This window comes from Clytia hemisphaerica, unplaced genomic scaffold (genome assembly GCF_902728285.1).
Source record: "Clytia hemisphaerica strain Z4C2 unplaced genomic scaffold, Clytia hemisphaerica genome assembly, whole genome shotgun sequence".
Lineage (NCBI taxonomy): Eukaryota > Metazoa > Cnidaria > Hydrozoa > Leptothecata > Clytiidae > Clytia > Clytia hemisphaerica.
The window spans coordinates 1,837,915-1,849,166 of NW_027103917.1; the positions used below are offsets into that span (position 1 = coordinate 1,837,915).

At 34.8% G+C, this 11,252-nt stretch overlaps 1 protein-coding gene and 1 long non-coding RNA gene across 2 annotated transcripts in view; both read right to left on the reverse strand.

Moving 5' to 3' along the window:
- Positions 1-5,759, reverse strand: part of LOC136809411 (protein NDRG1-like) — a 28,485-nt gene extending 22,726 nt beyond the window's left edge. Inside the window, exons 1-4 of the mRNA XM_067065942.1 lie at positions 5,672-5,759; positions 1,851-1,886; positions 1,611-1,674; positions 1,276-1,364 (exon numbers count right to left, since the gene is read on the reverse strand). Coding sequence (XP_066922043.1) covers positions 1,276-1,364; positions 1,611-1,674; positions 1,851-1,886; positions 5,672-5,701 — 219 coding nt within the window. The 5' untranslated portion in view covers positions 5,702-5,759. The remainder of the gene's footprint in view (positions 1-1,275; positions 1,365-1,610; positions 1,675-1,850; positions 1,887-5,671) is intronic.
- A 2,253-nt stretch (positions 5,760-8,012) lies between these two features.
- LOC136809413 (uncharacterized) lies at positions 8,013-9,459 on the reverse strand. The gene is made up of 3 exons (XR_010846979.1): positions 9,161-9,459; positions 8,428-8,542; positions 8,013-8,201 (listed from the first exon to the last, which is right to left on the reverse strand). It is a non-coding gene; the product is annotated as an uncharacterized lncRNA (long non-coding RNA).
- Positions 9,460-11,252: the final 1,793 nt, after the last annotated feature.

Sequence of the window (11,252 nt, forward strand, 5' to 3'; positions counted from 1 at the left end):
TTTCTGGCTGGTGATTGCAGGAAGTGATTGAATATGGATGTTAGAAATTTAGCTAGGAGAATTATAAAGATTTGCAAAATCCTTTGTTAAATATTCAGTTTGATAAATAGAACTCAGATAGCCTTTTTGATGTAATGATGACTTGGTCAAGGGATGCAGCAACAATTGATTTAGAGACGTCAGATGAATGTATTGAATGTAAAAGTTGCTGAATTTTGAATTACAGTTTGTATTGAATGACTTTAGGCCAGCGTCCGAGGTTCAGAATTCAGAAAGGCCTTAAAAATGGTTTTCGTAGGGCACCCCTTAGATCAGTTCCCCCCCCCCCCCCCCCCCCCCCCCCCCCCCCCCCCCCCCCCCCCAGGGCAAATTTTTGATATTATGCTCCTAATAGGGTGGAGAATTGACAAAAAAATTGCCCTTCCAATCTCCTGCAGTTTTCGAGTGAATCGTTTTTTAGTTAATTGATAGAACTTATCAAGGGTCCCTCCCCCCTTTACTAACGGTTTTTTCGAAGTCTGAAAATCAAATATCTGATGCTACCAACTGATTCAGCTTGAAAATTAGATAAAGAAAATGGGGTTATTTGTTAAGTTTCGACCACCTGGTGCCAAGAAATGACATTTTTGAGGCGAAAAATCGACGTTTTGGGCGTTTTCCGATGACGTCAGCATTTTCCTAGGAGCATTTTCAGAAAAAAATCACTCCCACGGCTGGATAGCCCTGAATTAGTAGTATCCAAAAATGGTATGGTTTGTTAACTTTCGAGGTCCAAATCTCGAGATATTTTGGTTTAAATATTGAAAATTATCGATATTTTTGCTGAGTCAGCAGTTTTTCAGCATATTTACCCACCTTAAAAATGGATTATCTCGAGATTTACTTCATATCATCATAAGTTCTGTTTTGGGAGTTACAATATTTTTATAAAAGTTGATTATGCTGATGTAAAGTCTCAATATAGTCTGCAACAGAGGCAAAAAGGCATTAATAAAATTGATAGAATTTGAATTAAAAGCGGTTTTGTGCCTGTTGGAAAGATATTCACGAAGTTGAAATTTTTCTTTTCATCTTCTTTTTTTATTTTTGGGATTTTTTTCTATTTGGTAATATTCCACTTTTGAATATCTTTTCAACAAGCACAAAAAAGCAATTTCATTTGAATTCTACCAACAGTTAAAACCTTTCGAGTCTTTGATGCAGATAATATTGAGACAGAACTCCATTCATTTTCTATTTCTAAGAACCATTCTGCTGTTAGATAATAATAAATACCTGTCCTGGCATGTCGATGTGATATACAACAAATTTATCGTAAAACTGCATATTGTATTCATTTTGAAAGAATTTTTGATAACTGTTATCTAAAAAAAGTTAAAGCTTAGTCTCAGATTTGAAAAAACCCAAAAGAAAGTAAGGTAAAGGCAAGTTTCGGCTGACATCATGATATGACAGTGAATATTCATGATTAAAATATTTATTTAATACTTTTCACTCCAATCTTTTTCATTTTCACCTTACTTAAGGTGATCAAAACGAATTGAAAATATTGGATTTATAACGAAAACTTATGGAGCTTTTACAAAACGCAAATAACTCAAATAACTTACGATTTAAACCAATGTCATGAAATGTAACTAGTGATCCAATTTTTTTACCCTCACCCTCTTTTTCCTGAAAAAGAAAAACAAAAAAATTAAAAAGCAGTATTCAAAATATAGTCATTCCCATACACCAGAAGAGGGAACATTTTTCTGATTGAGATTTTTGAACTTCCAAAAAAAACATAAATCAAAACAGACTTTTTCATATCCTACATGATGAGTTACATAAATTTAAAATTCACATACCTGAATGGTTACAGTAAAATCCCCAATAGTTTCAACCTAAAATACAGAAACAAGGAAAATTTATTTCAAAATCAGGTGTGGGCATTCCCTTCCTAGAATGGTGTGGGCATTCCCTTCCTAGAGAAAGGGAAAAAAGTTATGATATTTTGGGGCATAGAAACTCAAAAGATGATGGGAAATGGAGTCTGGAAATCCCATTTTCTGATCTTGATTGTTTTTTCACTTTTCAATTTGAGAAATATTTGGGTGTTCCTAAAAGCTAGGCTAAAGGGTACCCCTTTTTGCCCTAAATTTAAAAAAGCTGATGCTTGAGTTCATGATAAAATGATAGATACTAAAACCTTTTATTGATAATTTACAAAAAGCAGATTTAAGATTGCTATATAACTTAAGTCACAATAGTCATTAATCAAAAGGTATTGAAATCTACTATTTTTTTTATCATGCTCAGACGCCATGCCATCCTTCTTCTCTTACTTGAAAAAATACAGACCAAAATAAAATGTCTGAAAAACGCAGAACAATGTTCCGTTCGATAAATTAAGGATAGATTAAGGAAAATATTATTTCCTTTTAATTTTTAATTTCTTAACTCTTATATCTTTTCGATCTTTTGTCTTTTTATCTATTATTAACACAATATCATAATGACTTACTTCAATAGGCCGATTTATGTTATTATTTCTAAAGTTGCTTCCTATAGTATCATATTATGCATATTCTTGATATGTGTAAGTCAAGACTACGTCATTTTTTATATCAGAAGCACCCGAAAAACCCGGAATTTGACATGAGTCATGGGTCAAATTCCTTTTCTTTTGGGTATTTCCAATAGAGAAAATGACTTACTATGCATATCAAGAATTATGCATATATGAACCCTGTGTCACAAAGCTCTATTTCATACACCATATGCTTTGACCACATGGTAATATGTATCTTTGAATATATTTTGCATCATGCAATATTAATCAAAATATTTCTTAGATTCATCTGGATTCATAACTCCTGGCTTAGCAGATGACTTTTCTCCACAAAATTTTAGTTATTTAAATTGGGGTACCCTAAGTTTTAGGAACACCCAAAATTTTCTCATGAAAATCAAAGTTTAATCCACGCGAAGTTTAATCCCACTTGAATTGAATTGGATATATTTTCGCTGCAACGCAGCAGGATATCCCCTTACAAAAAAAAAAGAGTTCTCTAATACAATGGGGAACCTAGAAGAAACTGAAAAATTGTTACAGAACTAAAGAAAACAAAATTAATAAACGATTATCATAATATACTTTAATGGGATAAACTTTCGCGGGGATTAAATTTCGCGGTTATTGGGAGGCAATATTTTCTTGATTTTGTGACTTTTACTGTCAAATAATGCATATTGGTTGTTGAATTACCTCTTTGAGGGGCAAATAGTTTTTATTTGACATATTATGAGTTTTGTTTAGAAATATTTCGCGGATGAGGCCCTTCCAAATTTCCATTGGGACTTAATTTCGCGGATGACACCCAAATCCGCGAAATTTAATCCCCGCGAAAGTTTATCCCATTAAAGTAATAGTAACAACAAAATAATGAATAAAAGAAATATTTTTACTTTTATTTTATGACAATATCTTTGAGTAGTTTTATTTGAAAAGTTATTCCGTTACACCACCCATCCCCTCCCACCCTGGGAAAACACACTAAGTTCACGCACATATATTCAAACAGAAACACACATACACACACAGATTATTCCTGGCTCTTCAGCTTTGTATTTGTCTAAATAGAATTTTGTAGCTAAAGATTTTAGTTCATCAGCATCAAGGTTGTTAAAATCAGTGTCAGGATGATTTATTAGTAACTCATTCCATTGTTTTGACGAAAGACGAGAGAAAGAGTTAAGTCTAAAATTTGTGGTTTTGACCGTTGAAAGTTTTAGTAGTTTCAATTTCATCAAAATTAAGTGTTGATAGGACATCAGATGGAAGATTACCCTGGAGGTATTTTTGAATAAATAAGATATTCATTACTTTCACCTGATCAAAGATTTTGAGTAATTTAAGCTCAGCAAACAGGGGAGTGGTGGTAGAAGTTCTTGGCTCACTAAAGGTCATGAGTCTTAGTGCAGTGTTTTGAAGAGTAAGAATTCTATGTGTGACAGTATTGTCACACAGTCCCCAGAGTTGACTAGCATAGCGAACATGAGAGGCAAAAATTGCATGATAAATGTTTAGAAGGATGTGAATTGGAACATAGTGACAAAGTTTGGATATTGCCCATTTGCCCTTCTCGATTTAGCAGCAACGAAAGAAGTATTAACATTCCAGTTTGGATGATTGTCAAGGTGAACACCCGATTACTTCACACTCTTACTTGGTGATAGAATTTTCCCGCAAAGCTTAATTCTTGGAATACAGTCCATCTGTCTCCAGTTTTGCTAGCATTCAAGGAAATTTTGTTGGCATTAAAGCCAACTGACTAAGACTCTGAGATCAGCATTAACCCTTCCACAAAACTTAAGGTTGGAAAGGATTGGAAACAATAGTCTATAATTACCAGTCTCCGTAAGTTTCTAGGAAACTACTGTAGTTTACCTAGGAAAACCATGATAGGTCCATGTGAGTGTTTTGAGGATTATTAGGAATGATGTAATTAGACGAGGCTGGTCAAAATTAGACCAACTTAATGTAACAAACAGGAAAGGCACCTGTTTATTAGGAATTTGAGAAAACAGAGGTATGAAACTAACCAAACTCAATCACCCAAATTGAAATTCAATAGTCCTTTCATTTAGGCTTAGGGGAACACAGCGGTCTATAGACCTTTTTTCAAAGAGGCTACCCTGTTGAATAATTATGTAGTCCAGCAGAAAAACAATGATAAAACCATGCATAATTATTACAATATGTATGATACAGTAATTATGCATGGCTTTATCATTGTTTTTATGGCCAAAGGTCTATTGAACAATCTGGTTGGATGGCAATTCAATTTAATTGAAATTGTCTTGTCTGGGCAACCAATATACCTGTAACCCATTGGAACTTTTTTAATTCTAGCTGAAAATCTTTAACATGAAATTATAAATGAGCAAAAAAGTTTTAAAGCGCCATAAACTGATAAAGCTTGTAAGCTGATTAAAGACATATAAAACATATTGTTACAAAATTTCATGACAATAGGAAAAAGCCTTTACAGAGAAAGTAAAATTTGACAGAGGGACAAAAGGAAATTGATATTGATTAAGTCTAAGTGAAAAGAGAAAGCCCTTTAATCTTGAGGTAAATACTAAAAGATTAACCAACTTAAAGGGAGATCTTATGATTTGTAGTTTCTACTGCTCTTAAAATGTATTTTATTCATTTAAATCACTTATGAAATCTTATGATCTTTATAAAATGTACTCTCAAATAAAATTTAACATGCTTCGCTCTTTAAAAAAAATGGTGCAACAGTTCAAAATATGAAAACTGATACATCCATTCTATACCTACTACCTAATTTTTGAGATGCAGTATTAAAACTTTTGAATTCAGCAAAATAATTAATGCTGCAGTCAACATTATAGCTCCTAGCTTCAAAAAAAACATATCTACATTTTCTCCATGGGAACATTAGTATGATCCACATACAGCATTATATCTAAACAGTGCAATCGTATTTCGATATCGAAAGTGAAACATCGTTCAAAGTCAAAATTTACCGCCATTTATTTACAAAAAATCACAACAATAAAACCACATACGTTGTTATGGAGAAACCAAACAAATCAAAAAGTATTAAGTTATAAGAATAATACTATTATCTAACAGATTGATTGAAAGATTACCAACCTTTTCTTGGATTCCTTCCCCAAATGACATGATTGATAAAATATTTTATATTTATTTCCTGTAACCTGAGCCTTTTGAAATCAGCGTGACTTGTAAATTTCTAGTGTGAGGCTAGCCTGGGTATCCAGACTCAAAATTTTAGAAAAAAACACTCTTACCTCAACATACAAAGTTTCTAAAATTATAGAGTCTGGTGCAACTAAAAAAGTCTGATACAGTTTTGAATGACACAGTCTGTGAGTAAACCCTTGTTGACAGAATCTCAAAACTGTGGAAACCCAGGCAGACACACATAATTACTTACCATAAAACCTCTTTTACAAACTCAATAAACTTTCAAAACTACTTTAAACTATATCCAAACGTCAGCCACATTCATAAAGGCTCCTTTCCATCAGCCATTTTGTTTAGAAATGAACCTGCGTTTTCATTTTCATTTGTTTATCTTTTTTTGCAAGGTCAGCTTTTTCCATAAATTATGCGCGCGCATCGAAAAATATCACAAACCCCGCGAAAATTCTGCTCAGTGACTGGGCGCGTACTGACCAATTAGAGATACTCGCATATGCAGGGACAGATATCCCTGTAGACGAGTTACTTGAACCAGACCGTAAACCTGAGACAAGATTATAAAAAAACTAGACGGTGAAATAGTTTACGGTCTGGATATCCAGGCTAGTGTGAGGCGTTCTATTTTTTTGTTACATTTTTCGCAAGTTTTACGCAGTTGTCAATCATTCTTAAGCTCTCGGTTCATGGTTGAGTATGAACGACGAGCCGGTTGCGACATTTCAAACAATTATTGTTTGCGTGGACAAAAGAAAGCCACAATAAAAATTAGGCGCGAAATCTAATTTCATTAGACAAGTAATGAAACCCCCATGAAAGCAAAACTTCGTGAAAGCTGAACCATATGTGTAATTTTTGACACGAAAAAGTGGATTTTACAAGATTACAAAATGTGTATACGTTTTCTATAAGAACGTTAAAGTTAAGATGTTTTCAAGTTAAGGTTTCTTCGCTTGATATGTGCCTGCACCGGACTAGGTAGGAGGACCCTGCTTTAGAGAGACTGACTATTGCTTCATTGCTGGAAAAAGTGGCCATCACTCTCTGACTGATGGAAATTCGCGATTGGAATATAGTTGCCATTCACATTCTTTCCAAGTGTGTGCAGGTAAAAAGTTACAGACTTCCTGATGGGCCCTTTCGGACAAATGCAGAAGCAGTCAACGAGCCCATTCCCCGAAATATCTGTTTCTTTTTCCCCAGGAGAAAGCTTAATTAGAAACCAGGGGCGTATCTAGGATTTTTAGGATACCCTGCAAAAAAGGTTCAGCTATATATAGTGATTCAGCTATATAGTGTCTAAGGAGGGCCCACCATGGTTGGGCCCGACGGGCCAGAAAATTTTTGAATTTCGACCCTCTAGATTGGCTAAAACAGCCACCTTTTTATGCCCAATGTACCATGAACGAGAGATAAAGGATTCAAATTCATTTCATTTAAACACAAAATGAAGCTGGTAAAACTAAGATAGTTTTTTGGGTTAAAGTGTTTCAAGAACCAAAAAAAGAGTGGCTTCTAAAATATGGAAAAAATTAAGGAAAGAGAGGCAATTTGGCAGTTTGGCAATTCATTATATCAATGACAAAAATTATAACTATCATGAATTTTTTAAAGAACTTTTTGAACTTTACACAAAAAAGTGAAAAATGATAGCAAAATAATACAATAGCACACAAAAGATTATAAATTATACAAAAATCTTTATCTGATCGTGATGATAGCAATAACAATAATAATAATATTTACCAAACTGTCTAAAAAATTTTAATATAATTTTGATTCTTATTATGTCAAATCTATTTATCTTATTGCTGCCAAAAGGTGACTTAAATAATTTCAAGCAGATTAATAATAAAAGCCTTTTGCCATTTCAAATGAAAATTTAGAGAAAAAGAGCCAAACTATTTTATTCAGACTGCTCAAGAAAAGAGTATTTCATTAGAAAATTGATTAATGTGATGCATTCAAGTATCCAAAACTAGAATTTGTACTGAAGCTGAAATCTCTAGTTGGTTCATATTGAAATTGTAGTCTAGCCCCATTCTGGTGTCTCGTTTGGAACTGTTTGCCAAATCAAGCAGGGAATCCTGTACCAGGGGTAAATAACCCCCAATCTGAATAGAAAACAAACCATGTCATCAGAAACTCATTTATTCATTATGTACATAATGCAGCATGTTTTATGTTTGGTATCAAAATTCAGTTGTTGTGTTATAAATGTTATACTATATATATAAAGGGAAAATTTTGAATCAAAAAACTTCCTAGAAACTAAATGTTAGGTACACATCATCATTTTGATTGAATTATTCCATTCTGTTGTTTCCTTTAAGTTAAATATGGTTTCACTCATCTTATTAGCAGACTTTGTCAGTGTTTACAAAAATTTCGTACCAACCACGTGAAGCTGCAAAATAATCCATTGATCTAGGGGCTACTGGACAGTATGATGGCAACTAACCTGAAAGTATATAATGAAGAGGGAATTAGGATCTTTGCAAGCTACACCTACATATTTAACGAACACAAAACAACAAAATTTAAGTCAAACGACAACTGGACAACCAATGACATTAATCTTATATAATAACCGGCTGACTGTTGGTAACCGCCAACCATGCTTCATGACTGAACCAATCTACTAAACTTCTTGGATGGGTTTTTTTGGTTCTGAGAATAATACTTACAATTCAGGAAAAGTTCTGCACATGTGCAAGGCATCGAAGTGTATCCATCAAAGAATTGTTGCCCACAAGATGGAGAGAAATGGAACTGTACAGGCAATTTCCATTTGGAAGAGAACTAAAACAAAATAGAGAAATCATTTTTAAGATTGTCGTGCAGTTTTTATGACCAGTACTTGACTGGCAGGTGCTGACCCGCAAACTAAACATAGTCAAATACAATCTGTTTGTGTACCTCAAAATAGTGTGCGAAAAACCCACACAGCTCTTTTTCTCTCCCCAGAAAATTTTTTTAACCGGCCAAAACATATTAAAAACATTAGGCAGGGTGTCAAGGTCAGAATCACAAAATTTTCAATGTTATTTTTTTTCTCTTATTTCAAAATAAGACCACAATAGGTTGGTTGTCCCTTTGCCTCTTAAATTGCCACAAATTCATCTCCTGTCGTCAACCTTTTCTTAGCCAGAGTGATTGGCCAAACAAACAGTAACTACGTACCCCGATTGATCAAATATCTTATAAATATTTCATGATTGGCCACTCACTCACCACTCACTCACCACACACAACAAGTAGTTTTGTTGATTACCAAAAATTATGACAAGTCATAGGCCATAGGCAGATAAGTAGAGAAAGAGGGGGAAGGGAAGCAGTTTTTCCTGTACTTATCTGGCTTATCAGATTATAATTGATAACATGCAGGCATGAAAAATAATATAAAAAAATACCACATACCTTACAGATTTGACTTTCCTTGTTGCAATGGATTTCAGAAGATAACCATAAGAAGAAAAACAAACATTGAGGCAGCCCTCAGGCTCAAATGACGAATTTGGAGAAGATTGGAAATGTGCAGGCTTCAAATTCTTCAGAATTTGCGACAAAGTAGATAAAATCAGGACTGTCTATTCTGTTTTTTCTTCTCCAAGCATCTAAAGCCATTTGACGAGTCTTGACTTTTAACGTTTTGTCACTAACAGCCATCAAATCCCGGGCAAACCCTGCATTTTGACCTCATCCAGGTCTTTCTGCAAAAATTTGCAGGGTGCAGGGGCTGCAAAACGTTTTGTCCACAAAATCTAAAATGAAGACTCAAATTCACGCTTCCTGTAACGCGACTTGATAAACAGTTTTTTTATATTTACCGCAGACTTTAAGTCAGTAAAATAAATCTAATGACACTAACGAATGATCCGGAAAAACAACTCCGGGTAGGCTAAAAACAAGCTGCGACAAAAATGACTCCGGAGTATACCCTGCGGGTGCATGTTTTGCAGGGGTGTCGCACCGCCCCTGGAAACAGATCCAATTTTCTAGGAAAGACCTTTTCCTTAAAATTATCTGTTTCCCCGCTCCAGCTGATGACATCATTAGAGAGAAACAGATCAATATTTCTAGGAGATGACGCGATAATAAATTGAGAAACAGATATCTGTTTCCAAAAAGAAGATAGGGGGGTTTCATGGTTGGCGGAGGAGCGGAATCGGCCCTTTTTTCGGACGGAGTGGCGGAATTTGGCGAGAATTTAGACGGAATTACGGAAATTGGGTTCTCTGACGGAGACGGAAAATTAGAGTTAGACAATTTTAGTGCGGAAAAACGGAATTTAGCAAAAAAATTTGCAGAATTTTGGAATTGGTAAAAGATTTTCAAAATTTGCAGAATTTTCGACAAAAATATTGAATTTCAAAGGAATTTTCGGTGACGGAATTTTGGTTCAATTTAAGACGGTTTCACAGAAATTGGAGAAAAAATTGGCGGAATTACGGAATCGGGTACCCCCTGAAACCCCCCCCCCCCCCCAAGATATTGTATTGGAAACAGATTGAACTTTCTGGTGGAAAACAGATATAAATCACAAAAAGCAAGGGAAACAGATGAAAATTTCCAGGAGAGGGAAACAGAGAAACAGATATTTTATTCCTTATAAGCTTGGGAGAACAGATCAAAATTTTAATTCTGAAAATTGTGGAGACAGACCAAATTTTCTAGGGAAGATACTTTGAGATTAAAAATTTAGATTTTGAGGAGAAACAAATCTTCATTTCTAGGAATAAAATTTTTGAAACTTTTGTCCAATAGATCAAATTTTCCTGGGAAACAGATGTCTAAAAAAGGTCCTCGCTGGATGATTTCGGAACTGACACCCCTCTGTGTGTCAGACTCGATGGAGACCAGACCCAGACCCAGCCCCCCAAGTGGGGTGGTACTTAGAGGTAACTGAAACAAGGTACGAGTTAAGGACCTTTTAGGTGCCTTTTTGGAACCTGGCAGCCCCTTGTTATGCGAAGGGTTGGAAAAATCAGAAGATTTAGTCTCGAATTAAGTCTTAGTTTCATTAGATTAAGGGTCCGAAAAATTTTGGACAATTTTCAGGTTAGAAATAGGAATTTTTTCTTAATTTTTCGTTCTGACAGGCTCACAAATTTATCATTCGTTCGTAGCTAACAGGGTCCACTTTTCAAGCGACACGTCCCAGTCGGCAGTCAAGGTTAGTGCCCCCGGGTAAAGGGCCAATTTAAATCTGTCAACTGATCTTTCGGCATTTGTGGTTATATTCATAACAAATGGACTCAGCTTAGAACCAAAAACAAGTCAAATTCATTCCCCGACCTTACAGAAAAGCTTCTATCAGGGCACATGGGTAACGTTTTACTTTTCCATGGTACAATGCTTTTGATTGACAAGGGAATTGAAGGTTGGATGTGAAAAGTTGTGTAAATCTAACGGCTAAGGAACGGGATCGATGTCTACCATTGTTGGGGCCTAAAAGACGATTCAGGAAGTGATCAAAAAGGGATGACGAGAACCATCTTTATTATTTTCC